Source organism: Tursiops truncatus, chromosome 8 (genome assembly GCF_011762595.2).
Source record: "Tursiops truncatus isolate mTurTru1 chromosome 8, mTurTru1.mat.Y, whole genome shotgun sequence".
Classification (NCBI taxonomy): Eukaryota; Metazoa; Chordata; class Mammalia; order Artiodactyla; family Delphinidae; genus Tursiops; species Tursiops truncatus.
In genome coordinates, this window is record NC_047041.1 from 54,593,625 (window position 1) to 54,610,624 (window position 17,000).

Here is a 17,000-nt window from a genome sequence, read left to right on the forward strand (position 1 = left end):
AGAGCCTGTGCTCCGCAACGGGAGAGGCCGCAACGGTGAGAGGCCCGCGTACCGCAAAAAAAAAAAAAAAAAACCTACAATGAGGTATCATCACCTCACACCAATCAGAATGGCCATCATCAAAAAGTCTACAAATAATAAATGCTGGAGAGGGTGTGGAGGAAAAGGAACCCTCCTACACTGTTGGTGGGATTGTACAATAAATTGGTGCAGCCACTGAGGAGAACAGTATGGATGTTCCTTAAAAACCTAAAAATAGGGTTACCATATAATCCAGAGTCCCACTCCTGGGCATATATCCAGAAAAGACAAAAACTACCACAATGTTCACAGCAGCACTATTTACAACAGCCAAGACATGGAAGTAACCTAAATGTCTAGGTATCTACCTATGAGAAATGAAAATATATATCCACAAGAAGACCTGTACAAGAATGTATATCACAGCTTTATGGTTACCAAAACCTGAAAACAGCCAGGTGTGCATCAACAGGAAAATAGATAAACTATGTTACATTCATACACTGGAATACTAATTGGCAATAAAAAGGAACTACCAACACATGCAACAACATGAACATCAAAAATACTATGTGAGTGAAAGAAACCTGACACCAAATAGTAAATATTATATAATTCTACTCACATGCAGTCCTAGAATGAACAAATCTAATTTATGGTGAAGAAAAAAATCAGAACAGATAGTTGCCCTGGAGAGAAGGGGGAAGGTGAAGATGAGAATTCCAGGGAAGGGGCATGAGGAACTTTCATGTTTGACGGGTAAAGTTCTCTATCTTGATAGGGGTTTTGGTTATGCATATAAATGCACTTCTTAAAATCCAGCAAATACACACGATTTGTGCATTTACATTGAATACAAATTTTACATCCAAAGAAAAAACAGAGAATTGAACTTTAATGATATGTATGTTGAAATATTTAGAGGGAAAGTATACAGATGTTTGCAATTTACTTTAAAATGTATCAAAAAATAAAATGAATTGATAGAGAGAGGAATGGATAAATAGATATAAGATTAAAAAAAGTACTGTATACTAAAATGTTATTGGTAGGATTTAGGCAACAGGTGAATGGATAATCACTGCAAAATTCTTCTAACTTTGCTGTACATGTGAAAATATTCATTTAAAAAAGGGGCTTTTCATGCCATATTTACTCTTTGGCCTTTATCCTTCAGTCAATAGAAAGTCTTCAAATGGAAACAGAAGAAACACCTAATTCTGTAAGGAGTAATCAGTCAAGGTTTAAAGAGGTATCCATTGACTGGGAATGCAGCTACAAATGACAAGGGAACAGCAGATGCAAAAGCAATCGGGTTAAGGTTGTGCGGCACACTAGATACTCCAACTGACCTTTCCACTGAAAACATCTAAAAATTCTGGTGTATTCAAAATATTCAAATAAATGAAACAAAGAAGGAAGAAAGGGAAGAGGGGTGAAGGGAGGGGAAGTCCACCAAGGTGAGGGGTCAGATAGGAGACCTCCCCAAATAAAGGTTTAACTTCCCTACCCCAATCCCTAAACTCAGTGTTTGCTCTTACGGCCTTTCAACTGTTTAAATGAGGCCCACTCACATTATTGAGGGTAATCTTCACTTAAAGTCAACTGACTGTAGGTGTTAACCACATTTACAAGATTCCTTCAGAGCAATACCTAGATCAGTATTTGATTAAGTAACTGGATACTATAGCCAAGCCAAGTTCACACATAAAAGTAACCATCACAGATAAGAAGGTCACAACTATAACAAAGTAGTATTTATTTTTTAAACTTATTTTGACTAGATTCCAATTCGACTTTTATTGAGCACCTAGTATTTGCCAGGCACTTCCCTGTGCGTTTTCACAGGTATCATGCCATTTAATTCTCACAACCCTACCAGATATTCATTGTTCTCATTTTATAGAAAATAAACTGGTACAAAGAATGATTAAGTGATTTGCCCAAAGTCACAATGTTCAATGGAGCAAAGTTCAGAGAGGATTCTGATTCTGACTTCAAGTCATTATGTCAGGTACTTTCCCCACAGGAAAGCATGTAGGGTTTCAGGTCACCATAAACTGCTTTTGCTGTCTCTTTTGGGCTCAATCATCTTTCTGGGTCCTAAAATGTTTCTTCATGCCCTTATTTTTTTTTAGGGGGGGGGCTGCATTGGGCCTTCGTTGCTGCGTGCGGGCTTTCTCCAGTTGTGGCGAGCGGGGGCTACTCTTCGCTGTGGCGCACGGGCTTCTCATTGTGGTGGCTTCTCTTGTTGCCGAGCACGGGCTCTAGGCGCGCGGGCTTCAGCAGTTGTGGCTCCCGGGCTCCAGAACGCAAGCTCAGTAGTTGTGGCGCACGGGCCTAGTTGCTCTGCGGCATGTGGGATCCTCCCAGACCAGGGCTCGAACCCGTGTCGCCTACATTGGCAGGCATACTCCCAACCACTGCGCCACCAGGGAAGCAGCCCTTACTTATTTATTATAAAACACTCTTTGTTGCACTACCGAAAACTCTCCGGGTGAGTGTTTTTTTCCGCCCACTATGAAACAGTTGGCAAAGGAACAAGAGTAGAACCCCAAAATCAAATAAACAACTTAAAATTTCAACCTGAAATAATAGTGTACTGGACAAAACTTTAAATGTTTACTATTCTCTGTATTCCAGTTAGTAAAGTTGCCCAAATTACAATTTGAGGTATTTGTTCTCCTTATTTACCCATACATCAATTACTGTTCCACTAAAATAAGTAAATAGGGACTTCTCTGCCAGTCCAGTGGTTAAGACTCTGCGCTTCCACTGCAGGGGGCATGGGTTCGATCCCTGGTTAGGGAACTAAGATCCCCCATATGCTGCACGGCGCAGCCAAAAAAAAAAAAAAAAGGAAATAAATCATTTCTTCCAACATGTGCTACCAAATGACAATTTTTCCTAGTTAAAATCTTGGATGACCTAGGTAAATGATAAGTCAAGATTAGACTTCAAACTGTACTTAGCCTTCAAGTACAGTAGTTTCTCCTAATCTGCGGTTTCACTCTCCAAGCTTTCAAATACCCATAGTCAACTGCAGTCTGAAAATATTAAATGGAAAATTCCAGAAATAAACAATTCATAAGGTTTTAACTGTGCACTGTTCTGAGTAGCATAATGAATCTTGCACCGTCCTGCTCTGTCCCACCTAGGATCCTCAGCCATCAACATCATCTGCTCCTGACATCCAACCATCCACATCATTATGGTTCAATGATCCAGGATCACCCAAAGCAAATGAATCTCCTTCTCTGCATAATCAGAAGTTAATAGTAGCCTAACACTAGATCACAACACCTTCTCATCATGTAGGCATTTTATCATCTCAGGTTATCACAACAGTAAGGGTAAGTACAGTACAATAAGATATTTGAGAGAGACCACATTCACATAACTTTTATTACAGTATATTGTTATAACTGTTCTACTTTATTATTAGCTGTTATTAATCTCTTATTGCGCTTAATTTATAAATTAAATTTTACCATAGGTATTTATATATATGAAAAAACACAGTACATACGGTTGACCCTTGAACAAAACAGGCTAGAACTGTGCAGATCCACTTACAACTAATTACTAACTATAGACCAAAGTCTGAAAGATAGTTTGGTTTGAGCTTCGCTTAGGTATTGGGAACAAATGGAAAGAAAACTGTTTCTAAAATGAAAATGTAACATGTTCAATTTTAAATTCAATTTAGCTCATTACCCAGAACAATCATTTTCAAACTTCAGTTCACATGCAGTATTTTTGGCCTGTTACTGCTGGGAGCAGGGTGGAGGAGGGGGATAGTGATCAACACCTAACTTGATTTTCAAGTTAGAAACCTAGGTTCCAGTACCAGCCCTGTGATCCTGAACAGGTCACTTATCCTTTTGAACCTGGTTCCTTACATAGAAACAGTGACAACACTTACACCCCATAGGAAAAAAAGAATTAACAGTGTTTTTTGAACTATAAAGTCTTGCTTCTCCAAGTATAATCTCCAGACCAACAGCACTGGAGTCATCTCATAGCTTATAAGAAATGCAGAATCTAAGGCCACATTCCAGACCTACTGTACTGGAATATGAATGTTAACAAGACCTCCAGGGAATTCACATGCACATTAAAATCTGAGCAGAACTACTATAAAGCACTCTACAGACGTTAGGTATCTTCACCATAAAAAAAAATAGTTAATTAGGAGCTCTTGTTGTTCTGAGGAAGTCCTATGACCTGGTAACCCATTAACAATATGATATCAACGATATTTGACATCATCCTCCTCAGCTCTACTATTTCCCATACTGAGAAACTACTGCATGTGGATTCTGGTCTAGGTTTCACAACTAATTGGCAATATAATCTTGAGCAAATCATGTCAACTCTCAAGGTCCTTCTCCTTGCATGTAAAATGAGAAGGTTAGACCACTAGTTACCAACCTGAGGTCCCTGGATGCACTGGGGTCTGAAAAAGTAGTAACGATAGTATGTTAAGCGCATAGCTTTAGAATCAAATGGCCCTTGGGTCCCTTAGGCTCTGCCACTTAATAGTGTTGACCTAGGGCAAGTTACTCAAACGTCTTAAACTTTAAAAGAGTTCTTATAAGGATTATAATAAGGGTTCGTATAAGATAATATACACATAGAGCTTTGCACATAGTGTCCCATAATGTTAGCTTTTATTATTTCTATTGGCTATTTTCAGTATCTCAAAAATCATATTTATCTGAAATAAGGCTGCAATGAAATTATTATGCTCTTTTGCTTTGGACTAGAATTATATCAATATATTAAGGTAATACATTACCTTATCTCATATATCTCATATGGATCAATACAGTGTAGTAACAGTGACTAGATCTCCTCTAATTGATAGTCACATGTGCCTCTGATTATTTGAAATGGGGATAAAGTACATTAATAATTATAATTTATGTAGAAATAATAAGTTACAATTTATATAAAAATAATAATAAATTCATGGAGCCCATGACAGAAAATAATAAAATGCTTCTTTCTAATGAAAAAGTTAAAATAGACACTATGTCACCATATAATCCAGAAATTCCACTTTTGGGTTGAAGAGATATTTGTACACCCATGTCACAGCCTCACTATTCACTACAGCCAAGAGGTGGAAGCAACCCATGTGTCCATCAATGGATGAATGGATAAGCAAATGTAGTGTATACATACAATGAAATATTATTCAGCCTTTGGAAAGAAGGACATTCTAACACATGCTACAAAATGCTACATAAGGACATTATGCTAAGTGAAATAAGCCAGTCACCAAAAACAAACAAACAAAAAAACCCACTGTTGATTCCACTTATATAAATTCACAGAGACAAAAAGCAGAAGATTGGTTGCCAGGGTCTGCGGGGGAGGAGGGAATACGGAGTTGTTAAATGGAAATGGAGTTTCAGTTTTACAAGATGAAAAGAGTTCTGGAGATTGGTTGCACAACAGTGTCAGTGTACTTAACACTACAGAACTGTACACTGAAAAATGGTTAAGATGGTAAATTTTATGTTATGTGTGTCTTTCCACAATGATTAATAAATAAATAAATACACAACCAACCAACCAGCTAGCTAGCTGGTATGGCAGTTCTTCCAGCACTAACACTGTAAAGCCTTTATGCTTTAAGTTTTTAATAAGCACCCCTTCCTTGCATTCCAAAGCACCATATACATATGTCCATCATAGCACCCGGAACAATTTACTGGCAGTCTCTGACTGTATAAATTAAATCTAAACCCTTTGGTACACTAAATTTGACCCTTCATTTGGCCTTCATTCTTCAGTGGACTTACGGTGTTTCTGAGCTATGAGTCAGAGGCAGTGATGCTTGCTCATCAATAACCCTCAGGAAAAAGACTATCTTCCTTAAGGTGACAGGATGTCACTCCACCAGCCCACAGGACCCCATGGCCAAAAGAAGCCTGAAGCACGCTCACTTCCTTGAGGCTACTATTCAGAGAAGATAGTGGGAAGGGGCCTGAAAAAACGAAAGGAAAAGGGTGCAAGGAGGTACAAGCAGCTAGATGCCTTGAGTGGCATATGTGTACGGCAGGGGCAGCTGATTAAAGCCTCTCTAGTCTTGTGCTGCACTGGCAATGAAAGACAGACTCCTTTATCCCATCTAAGCAAATCCCATCATAAAGGTGTAAAGACTGAGGGTTGCCCTGCTTCCCTTCTGCTCAATTCCTATGAATAGGACGGGGAGAGGGGCAGCAAACCTGTGAGAAGAGACAACACCTACCTAGCTTGAATCATCCTAGCCCAAGGACAAAAGGGAGATAGCTAGATGGTCCTACCAGAAGTTACCATCCATTCTCCCCATCCATGAAAGTCTTACTAGCCAGGTTACCCCCCTCAGACTGAAGTAGCTCCTATGAAACCCATAATTAGGATTTAAAAATATTTTTTAGCTTTCTGATAAATAAACCCTCCTTTATAATATATCAAATTTTAAACATTCTTCTTTCAAATACATTTTTAGGAATGCATTTCCCTTGAAAGTAGGAAATGCCTATTTGAACTTATCTGTTCATACCTCTACTGGCTTATTAGCTACATTGAACAGAGAGACAGTCTTTGTATAGTTTTGTATTTTAAGTCAATGACAAAGTAAGTTTTCAATAAATACTTGCTGAATAAATTAAACATTCTGAAAAAAAAATTTAACCGGGTAATTCTCCCTTGAGGCCAGAATTAAAACACAGAATTCCCTTCTGCTTCCCTTTAGGAAATATTTCTTCCATAAAAACGACAGCACCTGAAATTCCACTTCCTGTTACAGTGTTTCTTAGTAGAAAGAGTTGTCAGACCTATATTTGAATACCATTTCTGCCACTTAATAGCTATATGACACTGAGCAAGTTAACTTCTCTAAGACTCAGTTCTCTCACCTATAAAATGGGGATAACACCACCTACTTACTAGGAATGTTACTAGGATTAGAAATACACAAGCAGTCTTCACTTTGCAGAGCTCTAATATGCACAAATTTCAGTTACCACAGTTTCGTTAAACAATACCAATTCCCCGACAACACAATTCAAATTTCAGTTACCATAGTATATTAACTGTGAATAACTGAATACAGTACAAACTTCACTACTAGATCTTCAATCCACAAATGACTATGTAAATAATAGAAGCACATCACGATCGGTGACTAACCAAGTCACTTCTTTTAAAGTTTGTTGGTGGATTTGGCAAAATAAATTGCAAAGGAACAACAATTAGGCCGTTGGTGGACTCCTCATCAGTAACAGTAAAAGCCAGGATACAACGGAATAATATCTTCGAAGTGCTGACAGAAAAATATCTCTCTGCCTAAATTTCTAACTACAGGTAAAAGACCAGGGCAAAGTCTGTTGGTGTTTAGTCTGCACATCTGTTATTCAGTTCATGTACAGACGGCAAAGCATGTAGCTGAGTTGCCTCCTTGTGTCCTGGTGATGAATGTATGTGACATGCTACAAAAATGGATAATTGAAAGGTGCAACAGGCCAACAATGATGAAAGCGCAGCAAAGAAACAAAAAGTAATAGTGTTAAGGGGGTGGGGGAGGGATGGATTGGAAGTTTAGGATTAGTAGATGCAAACTATTATATAGAGAATGAATAAACAACAAGGTCCTACAGTACAGCACAGGAAACTATATTCAATATCCTGTGATAAACCATGATGAAAAAGAATATGAAAAAGAATGTATATATGTATAACCAAATCACTTTGCTTTACAGTAGAAATTAATACAACATTGTAAGTCAACTATACTTCAATAAAATAAAATTTTTTTTTAAAGTAATAGTGTTGGAAATAAAATCCCAATCAAACATAAACGGAGTTATAGAAGAAATAACTGACCATGACAATGTTGACGCTGTTGCCACTCAAGAGACTAGATATGCAGCCAGAGGAACTTAGTGAAGGCAAACTTACCAACACAAATGAAGAAAGTGATTGTGAGAAAAGGATGAAGATGGAACAGAAGTGAACCAGCAAAAACTCTGCATTAAAGGAACTCTCAGAAATATTTCACATTATTGAAAGTGCAAAGAATGAAATGTTGGAACCTGATCCAAAGTTAGAAAGGAGCATGACAATCCACCAAGGCATAGAAAAAAATACTCATTCCATATCATAGGTTATATGACAAGAAGGCAAGTACTACTCAAAGTACTCTAGATAAGTTCTTCTACAAAGAAATAACACATTTTAATTCTCAATGTTTTTAATGTTTTAAATTACAGTGTACTAAATAAATATTAGTTTTAACATTTTTTTCATTTCTCCATATATTTATGACTAACAATAAGAGGATTTACAATGTTTGACAAAAATGTGTAAAGGTCATGGAATACTCATAACTTTTCTCATTGATTATGAAGATTTCTTTGCCAGGTTTTAACTTGCATGGTCATTTGTATTGTCCCATACTACCATGCAAAGTACCTGTAACTTCTGGCACATCAAGGCACTTAGTCTTTCACAACTGAAGAGAAACTGGCTACCTTTTCCCCTCATTCTTACAATCCACCCAAGCAAAAAAGGAATATGAGCTCATCTTGGATGACGTTAAGAAGACAGCGTTTCAGGTTTTTCAGTGACTGAGAACTGTTGCCATCTTTACATGCAACTCCCCAAACTTGTCCTTAGATTACCCAAAACACACACACCCCAATGCTGAAAGATAGGCTTCCTGAATAGTTATGCAGTTTGTCATCTGTGATAGTATATTAGTCATGCTTGTCTTCATCCCCTGCAGGCAGGGGCAAAACAATGAATGTGTGATAGAAGTAACATGGTATAGCAGCTTTAGAGTCAGACCTCAACTTGAATACTACCTCTACCCCACTTTTTGCAACCTTAGATAAATTATTTGTTAGAGTTTCAATTTCCTAATCTGTGAAATAAGGATAATAATGCCTTCTTTTTGGAATTATGGTAAATATCGAAAAAGATAAGATATATGAAGTGCTTAGCAAAGTGTGGTACATAGTAAGCACTTAGATATAGCTATTATCACCATTATTATTATTATGAATATTTCTATCATTATTGTAAATATTATGATGATAAAGTTGAATTTGTTTTAAACACATTATTAATCAGCCTATTTTTCAAAGATCAAGTCTCTTACTCAAAGATATGATAGACACACACCACTTGCTGGCTGAGAAGGTTGACCTCAACCTCCTCCAGATCATTTTCTCCCAAGGTACAAGTGCAAAGGGCTGCCAACACTCACTCATCCTGTTCTTGCAACCCCTGATTCCTATGTCAAAACCCTCCCTGCCGGCTGCTCAGAGTTTCCTCTTCTGAGGTCGTTAAGAACTAAAGCCATTTCCCATTTCTCAGAGCTATCTGTCAGAACAGTAGTATCTTGCTGTCTCATAACTCACATGACTTAACTGTCAGTTTTCTCTTGACTCTAATTCCAGTTTTCTCTTTTGATTCTAATCCTTCATTCTAAACTAAGAGTCATTATTACCTATATTGACCCATAAAGCTGCAAAGGACCTAAAGGCCAACTGAAGCCAACCCCTTTTCTCTACCAAACAATTAATTCCCCCTAAAATATCCATGTGAGTTAGTTGAGCAAGGTCTGTTTGAACACTTTCAGTGACAGCAAGCCCTCTACCTCTCAAATCAACCCATTCAACGATTATAACTTTAAAATTTTCCCTACGTTGAAGCAAAATCTCTCCCCTTACAGGCAGTTTCCACCCATAGGCTCTAATTCCACATTCTAGAGAAATACAGAAAGCTTAACTGCTCTATATCACAGCCCATTCAACATTTTAAGAACCCTGAGTTTCATTCACTCTTCCACATTACAAATTTCTAGTTCAGAAAGCACAATTTTAAGTCCCTTCTCTCGTGGTCCTCCTCTGGACCATGTATGGGTTTGCCAACGTGATCTAACAGCAAACTGATAAAGCACTTCCTTTGCCAACATTTGAGCTGCCAAGTAATTATACTACGAATGTACCCCTTTGCCCATATTCATCCATTATCATATAAAAATTATTAATTTAAGCTAGTAGTTCAGGAAAAGTAACTCTCAGCCTAAATCACAGTTTAAAGGGAATAGTACTGAAAGTCTTAAAAACTACCAAAAGAGTTCTCTTTTTTTTTTTAATCCTAGCCAATTACTGGGAATGCAATAAAGTAGGATCAGCTGGCATGAAAGTCTTGCCTCTTTCCTACAAAGCCAAACACCTGCCTGGGACAAAGACCCAACAATGGGAAGGTTAGCTAAAAAAGAGTTTTGCTTCATGTCCTGAGAAAGTTGAGCCAATTAAAAGAAGGCAGTAATAGTGAGTCAAAAAATATCCTCTGTACCTTGCCAGAAGCAGGTACCTGAAGAAGGATCAAGTGCTGTGCTCTCAAAACTTGACCACAGTAAACTACAGAAAAAGAAGTGGCAGATTTTTCCTGTTCCTAGCCTGGAAGGAACAATCATCTGGGGAAATACACACACACACACAGCACCCAAGGGGCCAGTCAGGGGCAGCAGCTGGAGGAGGATTCTTCCCCAAGTCCTCAGAAGGTGTAATCAGTGCAAGTAGCGTCCTCAGAAGAACCTTAACCTTCGTCAGGTAGTCGGAGAGGAGGCAGAGTGGAGTAGGGACTTGATCCCTTGTGCTCTTAGGAACCTGGCACGAGCCGGAAGGTACAGACTAGATGCTGCCTTCTACTCCTGGTGCAAGGAGACAGCTGAATGATCGTACTCAGAAAGGAGGTGATAGCTGGTACCCGAAGATACCCTGGGTGAGACTGGGCTGGGGGGTAAGGGTTGGGGGTCGGTATCTGAGAGCGGGAAAACCGTTCCCTGGAGGTGACCGAAGAAGGACTCACAGGAACAGAGAACGAGGAAGGGAAAGACCGCGTTTTCACGTATTTGGGGGAAGACTGAGCTAGGACCTGTTCCCTTCTCCTGTGCCCTTGCGATGAAGGTGGTGGCAGCAACAGTAGAAGCAGGTGTCCCGGGCCCTCATTCAAATTAGCGGAGTCCCCCACTGTCCCAAGCTCTACTCGGGCTGCCCCTACTTGCCCCTCAGGCAGCGAAATCCCCATTCCCAACCCTGCCCCTCAGGCTTCCCCTAAGGTCCAGCAGGGGCTCTCCACATCTCTTCCGCCCCCCAACCTCGAGGCCCCCCTCAACCCGTCCAGACAGGCCCTCCTCGCCCGCCACACTGGATTCCCCTAGCTGCTGCCTTCCTCCGCAGCATTCCCGTTCCTGTCCCCTGGCCCGGTCTCCCCACGCCACCTCCCCCGGCCAGGCCCCGTGCCTCCCCCGGCGGCCAGGTCCACCCTGTCCCTTCCTCACGCGGCGTCTCCCCTTCAGACCGGCGCCCTCCCTCCCTCGCTCCCGCCTCAGGCCGGCACCCGCACTCACAGAACTCGGCGATGTACCAGGTCACCGTGTAGTTCTCCTCGCACCAGTCCAGCGTGGAGGTCGTGGGGCCCCAGTAGCCCTCGCGGTCTCCGGCCGGAGCCATAGCGTGCGTCGCCGCCGCCGCCCAGGCGCTCCGCTCGTTGCGCTTGGTTCCGCGGATTCCCAGGCCGGCTCTGGCCCTGCTGGCGCGCTAACCTCGCGCTCCACCCGCTCTCCCTCCCCGAGGGGCGGGGCCCGGTGCCGTCAGAGACCCGCCCGGCCGGAGACCCCGCCCACCGCGGCCGGCGCAGGGCCCAGCCGGAGGGCGCCGGGACTGCCCTGCCCCCTCCTTCCCAGGGAAGGGGTGTGAGCTGGGCCACCGGCCCCGCCTCGACACGCCCTTGACTGTGGGTTGGGCGTTCCTGACATCCCCGAGGCTGTTTTCTATCTGGATGCTTGAGCTTCAGTGTGTGTGCGGCGGGGCGGGGCGGGGGTGGGGGGGGGGGTGGGGTTGATTTTACTGCGGCGGGGGTGGGATGAAGTCTTCAATCAAGCCCTGGCTTGATGAAACCAGTGCAGAGAGGCACCACAGTGTCTTTCTTCGGCCGCAGGCCTGAAAAGGAGCTCAGAAACCGAATACTCCCAGCCCCACTGGGGACTCCCAGAAAATAATAATTTTCTGATAAAGGTATAAGTGTCACCTGGGAACAAAGGGAAAGGGCAACAAACCCTGGACCGAGCAAAAAGAAGGGGGATGGGGGGGACTTTGGGATCCTAAAAAGCAGTGCAGCCAGAGCACTAAAGCAGAGTTTACCTGCTTCCGTTTGGGCTTCCAAGCTCAGAAGTTTCTACCTTCTAGCAATCTATAATTGTGTCCTACTCTTAAGGCAACCAACAGCCTCCCCTACTACCAGCCTCAAGACCTTAATACTTCACAGAGCTGCTGGAAGGATCTTTTTAAAACACAAATGCAACCGCCCCCTGCCCCTTGTGTTCAGTTACACCAAACTCTTCCCTAGCTCAGAATGTTTAGGGTCCACTCCCATCTTCCTGCCTTTGCTCCTGCAGTTCAGCTGGGACTGCCTGCCTTCCTCTCTTCTCCATTTAGCTAATTTCCACTGGTCCTTTAGAATCCAACTTCCTGAAACCCTCCCTGACTCTCACCCCCAAGAGCTCCCTTGACCTTTGTTCACATCCTCCAGTGATAGATACATCCTGATCTGAAAGTTTGATTTCCCTTCTTTGTGGTCCTAACACCCAGAACTCCGCCTGACCAAGCAGTTTGAAATGAAGAGTATAGTTAAGGATGACACAACTGCTATTTTCTAAAGAAATAAGTCAATTAAGGTGTAATTGAAGGTAAAAAAAAAAACAAGGAGAGATGAGGCACCCACACAGCCTCTCTACAAAGTGACCCTACCGGATGACAGAGGCAGAACCTTTACTTGCAGGGTGCAAATCCTAGGAATAGAGGCTGTGTTTTAATAGAAATAGTGGGATATCGAAATTTTTCTTTTGAACAGCAGACATTGAGCTTCTGCTATGTACCCTGCCTTTGGCTGAGTGCTAGGAACACATGGAGGTCAACAGTAAAGATTCAAGATGGCAGTCTCCGGAGAGATTAATAAAATTGAGGTGTGGGAAAACTTCTATTTCTAGTCATTTTTTATCTTGTCCTCTAAAATTTCTGTCTCGTGTATTCTTAATATATTAATCATAAGTGTATATAATTTATAAATGAATAAATATACATATATTTGTATACTCATAATGAATATGCAGAAATACATACTAAAAGTGATTGCTGATGAGAGTGCAATAAAAACTGTAGAGAGCACAACTGTAGACTGTGATAATACTTGCTAGGAGTAAAGCAAAAATTAAGGTTTTGCGGGAGCCCTTATGTGGAAAGAACCCCTAACTCAGCCAAATGACTCAAAGCAGGGGATGAGGTCTTGGCTAAATTAATACCTTGTCACATTAACAGTTACAGGGAGGTGGGACCTACCAGGACCAGGACAAAATTTAGAGGAGGAAAATTAATTTTTCTCACCAAGGCAAAAGGTGCACTGCAGTAGTATCACTCAGAAAACACAAATGTATTTCATAGGTCCTTCAGCAATGTCTGTCCTCCTTTCTCTCTTTTCTAAAAAACTACCCCCCGCCAGTATAAATGCAATGCATGGAAATGTAAGGAACCCAGAATAGCCAAAGCTATCTCGAAAAAGAACAAAATTGGAGGACTTACACTTCCCGATTTCAACACTTAATACAAACCTACACTAATCAAGACAGTATAGTACTGGCATAAGGATAAACATGTAGATCAATGGAATAGAATTGAGACTCGAGAAATAAAAACTGTAAATTTATGGTGAGTTGATTCTCAACAAGGATGCCAAGGGAACGAATAGTCTTTTCAACAACTGGTGCTGTGACAACTGGATATCAATGTGCAAAAGAAGTAAATTAGATTGCTTCCTGCCATAATAAACAAAATTTAACTCAAAATGGATCATAGACTTACATGTACGAGCTAAAACTATAAACTCTTAGAAGTTTATATAAAAGTAAATCTATTGTGTAACCTAGGGTTAGACAATAGTTTCTTTTATAAAATACCAAAAACACAGGTGACAAAAGAAAAAGTAGATGAACTGGACTTCAACAAAATTTAAAACTTTTGATACAAATGATACCAAAAATAGGAGAAAACATTTGCAAATCATATATCTGATAAGAGACATATTCTGAATATATAAAGAACTCCTATGACTCAAAAAAAGAAAAATAACCCAAAAAAATGGGGAAAGCAACTGAATAGACATTTCCCCAAGCAAGATATACAAGTGACCTATAATCACATGAAAAGATGTTCATATTTGCCATAATAGAAATGCAAATCGAAACCACAATCAGAGATGTGGATGGACCTAGAGACTGTCATACAGAATGAAGTAAGTCAGAAAGAGAAAAACAAATATTGTATATTAACGCATATATGTGAAATCTAGAAAAATGGTACAGATGGACCGGTTTACAAGGCAGAAATAGAGACACAGATGTAGAGAACAAACGTATGGACACCAAGGGGGGAAAGTGGTGGGGGGGATGAATTGGGAGATTGAGATTGACATATATACACTAATATGTATAAAATAGACAACTAATAAGAACCTGCTGTATAAAAAATAATTAAAATTCAAAAAAATAACCCACCATCAGATGCTACTTCACACACACTAAGATGGCTATAATCAAAAAGACAAACAATATGGGACTTCCCTCGTGGTCCAGTGGCTAAGGCTCTGCACTCCCAATGCAGGGGCCCCCGGTTTGATCCCTGGTCAGGGAACTAGTTCCCACATGCCGCAACTAAGAGTTCACATGCCACAACTAAAGTTCCCACATGCCGCAAGTGAAGATTCCCCATGCCGCAATGAAGATCCTGCGTGCTGCAACTAAGACCAGGTGCAGCCAAATAAATAAATAAATAGACAAACTAACAATTGTTAACAAAGATATGGAGAAATTAGAACACTCATACATTGATGGTATGTAAAATGATGCAGCCACTTTAAAAAACAGTACCTTAAAATGCTAAGTGGAGTTACCATATGACCTAACAATTCTACTTTTAGGTATACATATATATATATAAAATTCTACTTCAAAAGACTTGAAACATATGTCCACAAAAAATTGTACAAGGATGTTCATAGCAGCATTACTCTCAATAGCCAAAGAGTGGAAACAAAGCAAATTCCATCAACTGATAAATGAATTAATAAAATGTGGAATATCCATACAATGGAATATTATTTGGCAATAAAAAGAAATGAAATACTGATACATGTTACGATGTGAATGAGCCTAGAAAACTATGCTGCATCAAAGAAGTCAAACACTAAAGGGTACGTATTGTATGATTTTGTTTATACAAAACATCCAGAGCAGGCAAATCTATAGAATAGAAAATAAATCAGTTGTTGGCTGAGAGAGGGAATAGGAATGCAGAGTGGCTGCTAGTGGGCACACACTGGTTTCTTCAGAGATGATGAAAGTGTTCTAAGATTAGTTTGTGGTAATGATTGCACAACTCTGTAAATATGCAACAACAAAAAAAATGAATTGTATACTTTTTTTTAATTAATTAATTAATTTTTATTTTTGGCTGTTTTGGGTCTTTGTTGCTGTGCATGGGCTTTCTCTAGTTGCGGTCTTGGTGCGGGGGCTTCTCATTGTGGTTGCTTCTCTTGTTGCGGAGCACGGGCTCTAGACGTGCAAGCTTCAGTAGTTGTGGCACGTGGGCTCAGTAGTTGTGGCTCATGGGCTCAGTAGTTGCAGCTCACGGGCTTAGTTGCTCCATGGCATGTGCAATCTTCCGGGACCAGGGCTCAAACCCATGTCCCCTGCATTGGCAGGCGGATTCTTAACCACTGTGCCACCAGGGAAGTCTGAATTGTGTACTTTAAATTGTACACTAAATGTTCTAAATAGTGGAACTGTGTGGTATGTGAGTTATGTCTTAATAAAGCTTTCTTTAAAATACATTCTCGTGTTGGAAAAATTAGAAAATATCCAAAAAAGTGTAAAAAATAAAGGAAATCACCTATAATCTCACCAACTAGCAATAACCATTGTCAACCTTTAGGTATATTTTCTTCAAGCATTTTATCTATGGATTCTTTTTCACATGATAGAGCTAATAATGCCTTAGTACAGCATATTTTTTCATAAACATTTCTCATGCTATTAAAAAATCCTTGTAAATGTATTAATAGTTATATTCAATTTTACAGATAAACCACCATTTACTTAATTATTAAATATCCATGTTACTACTCCCTTACTTCTAGGTTTTTAGGTTATTTCCAAAGCCTATATTTATTTTTCAACTAACAAATGAGAACCCGAATTTGAAAGCTTTGAACCAGATTCCTACTGGAAACCCTTTCTACTAGTTCCCAAAACAACTAAAGAAATCCCAGCTGTAATCCATTTTTTCCACATGAGATACATTGCGCCATAACTTCATAACTGCAAAGGAAAATTTGAATCCACCAAGACTGCGTGTGTAGGCTCACCACAGATTAAACGACCTTATGATCTACAAGTTACCTCTTGGCCTCTCTAACAGTGAGGCACAGTCATGGCAGCCTATCAACACTTCCTAGCCCCCGTTCATAGGGGATATTAGAGCATCACCCAAATACAATAGACTGCAACCTGGGGACAGAGCCCCAAGCCTCTCTGGGAAGAGTCTTCTGACAGCCAGCCTGGGTTGGGGCCTCTCTATGTTCCTGCAGCCCTTGGGTTTCCTTCCACCATAGCCCTTCTCACCCCTCACAGTAGTCTGTTTAGGAGTTGGTCTCCAGCCCCTGTCGCATTCTACCTCCGTATCTCCCTCCAGTCCCTCACTTAGGCCTGACACAGAATTGGTGCTCAGGGAATAGTCATAGAACAATAATAATAATAAGGTAACATTTATTAAACATTTAACCATGGGCCAGGCCCTGTTCTGAGTCCTTTATTTACATTAACTTAGTTAAATCTTACAACAACCCTATGAGGTATTTAGATA

General features: G+C 40.4%; 1 protein-coding gene across 1 annotated transcript in view; it reads right to left on the bottom strand.

Annotated features, from left to right (window-relative positions):
• ACER3 (alkaline ceramidase 3) overlaps positions 1–11,623 on the bottom strand; it is a 188,125-nt gene extending 176,502 nt beyond the window's left edge. Inside the window, exon 1 of the mRNA XM_033862213.2 lies at positions 11,438–11,623. Within this exon, the coding sequence (XP_033718104.1) occupies positions 11,438–11,540 (103 nt within the window). The 5' untranslated portion in view covers positions 11,541–11,623. The remainder of the gene's footprint in view (positions 1–11,437) is intronic.
• Between the last annotated feature and the right edge of the window lie 5,377 nt (positions 11,624–17,000).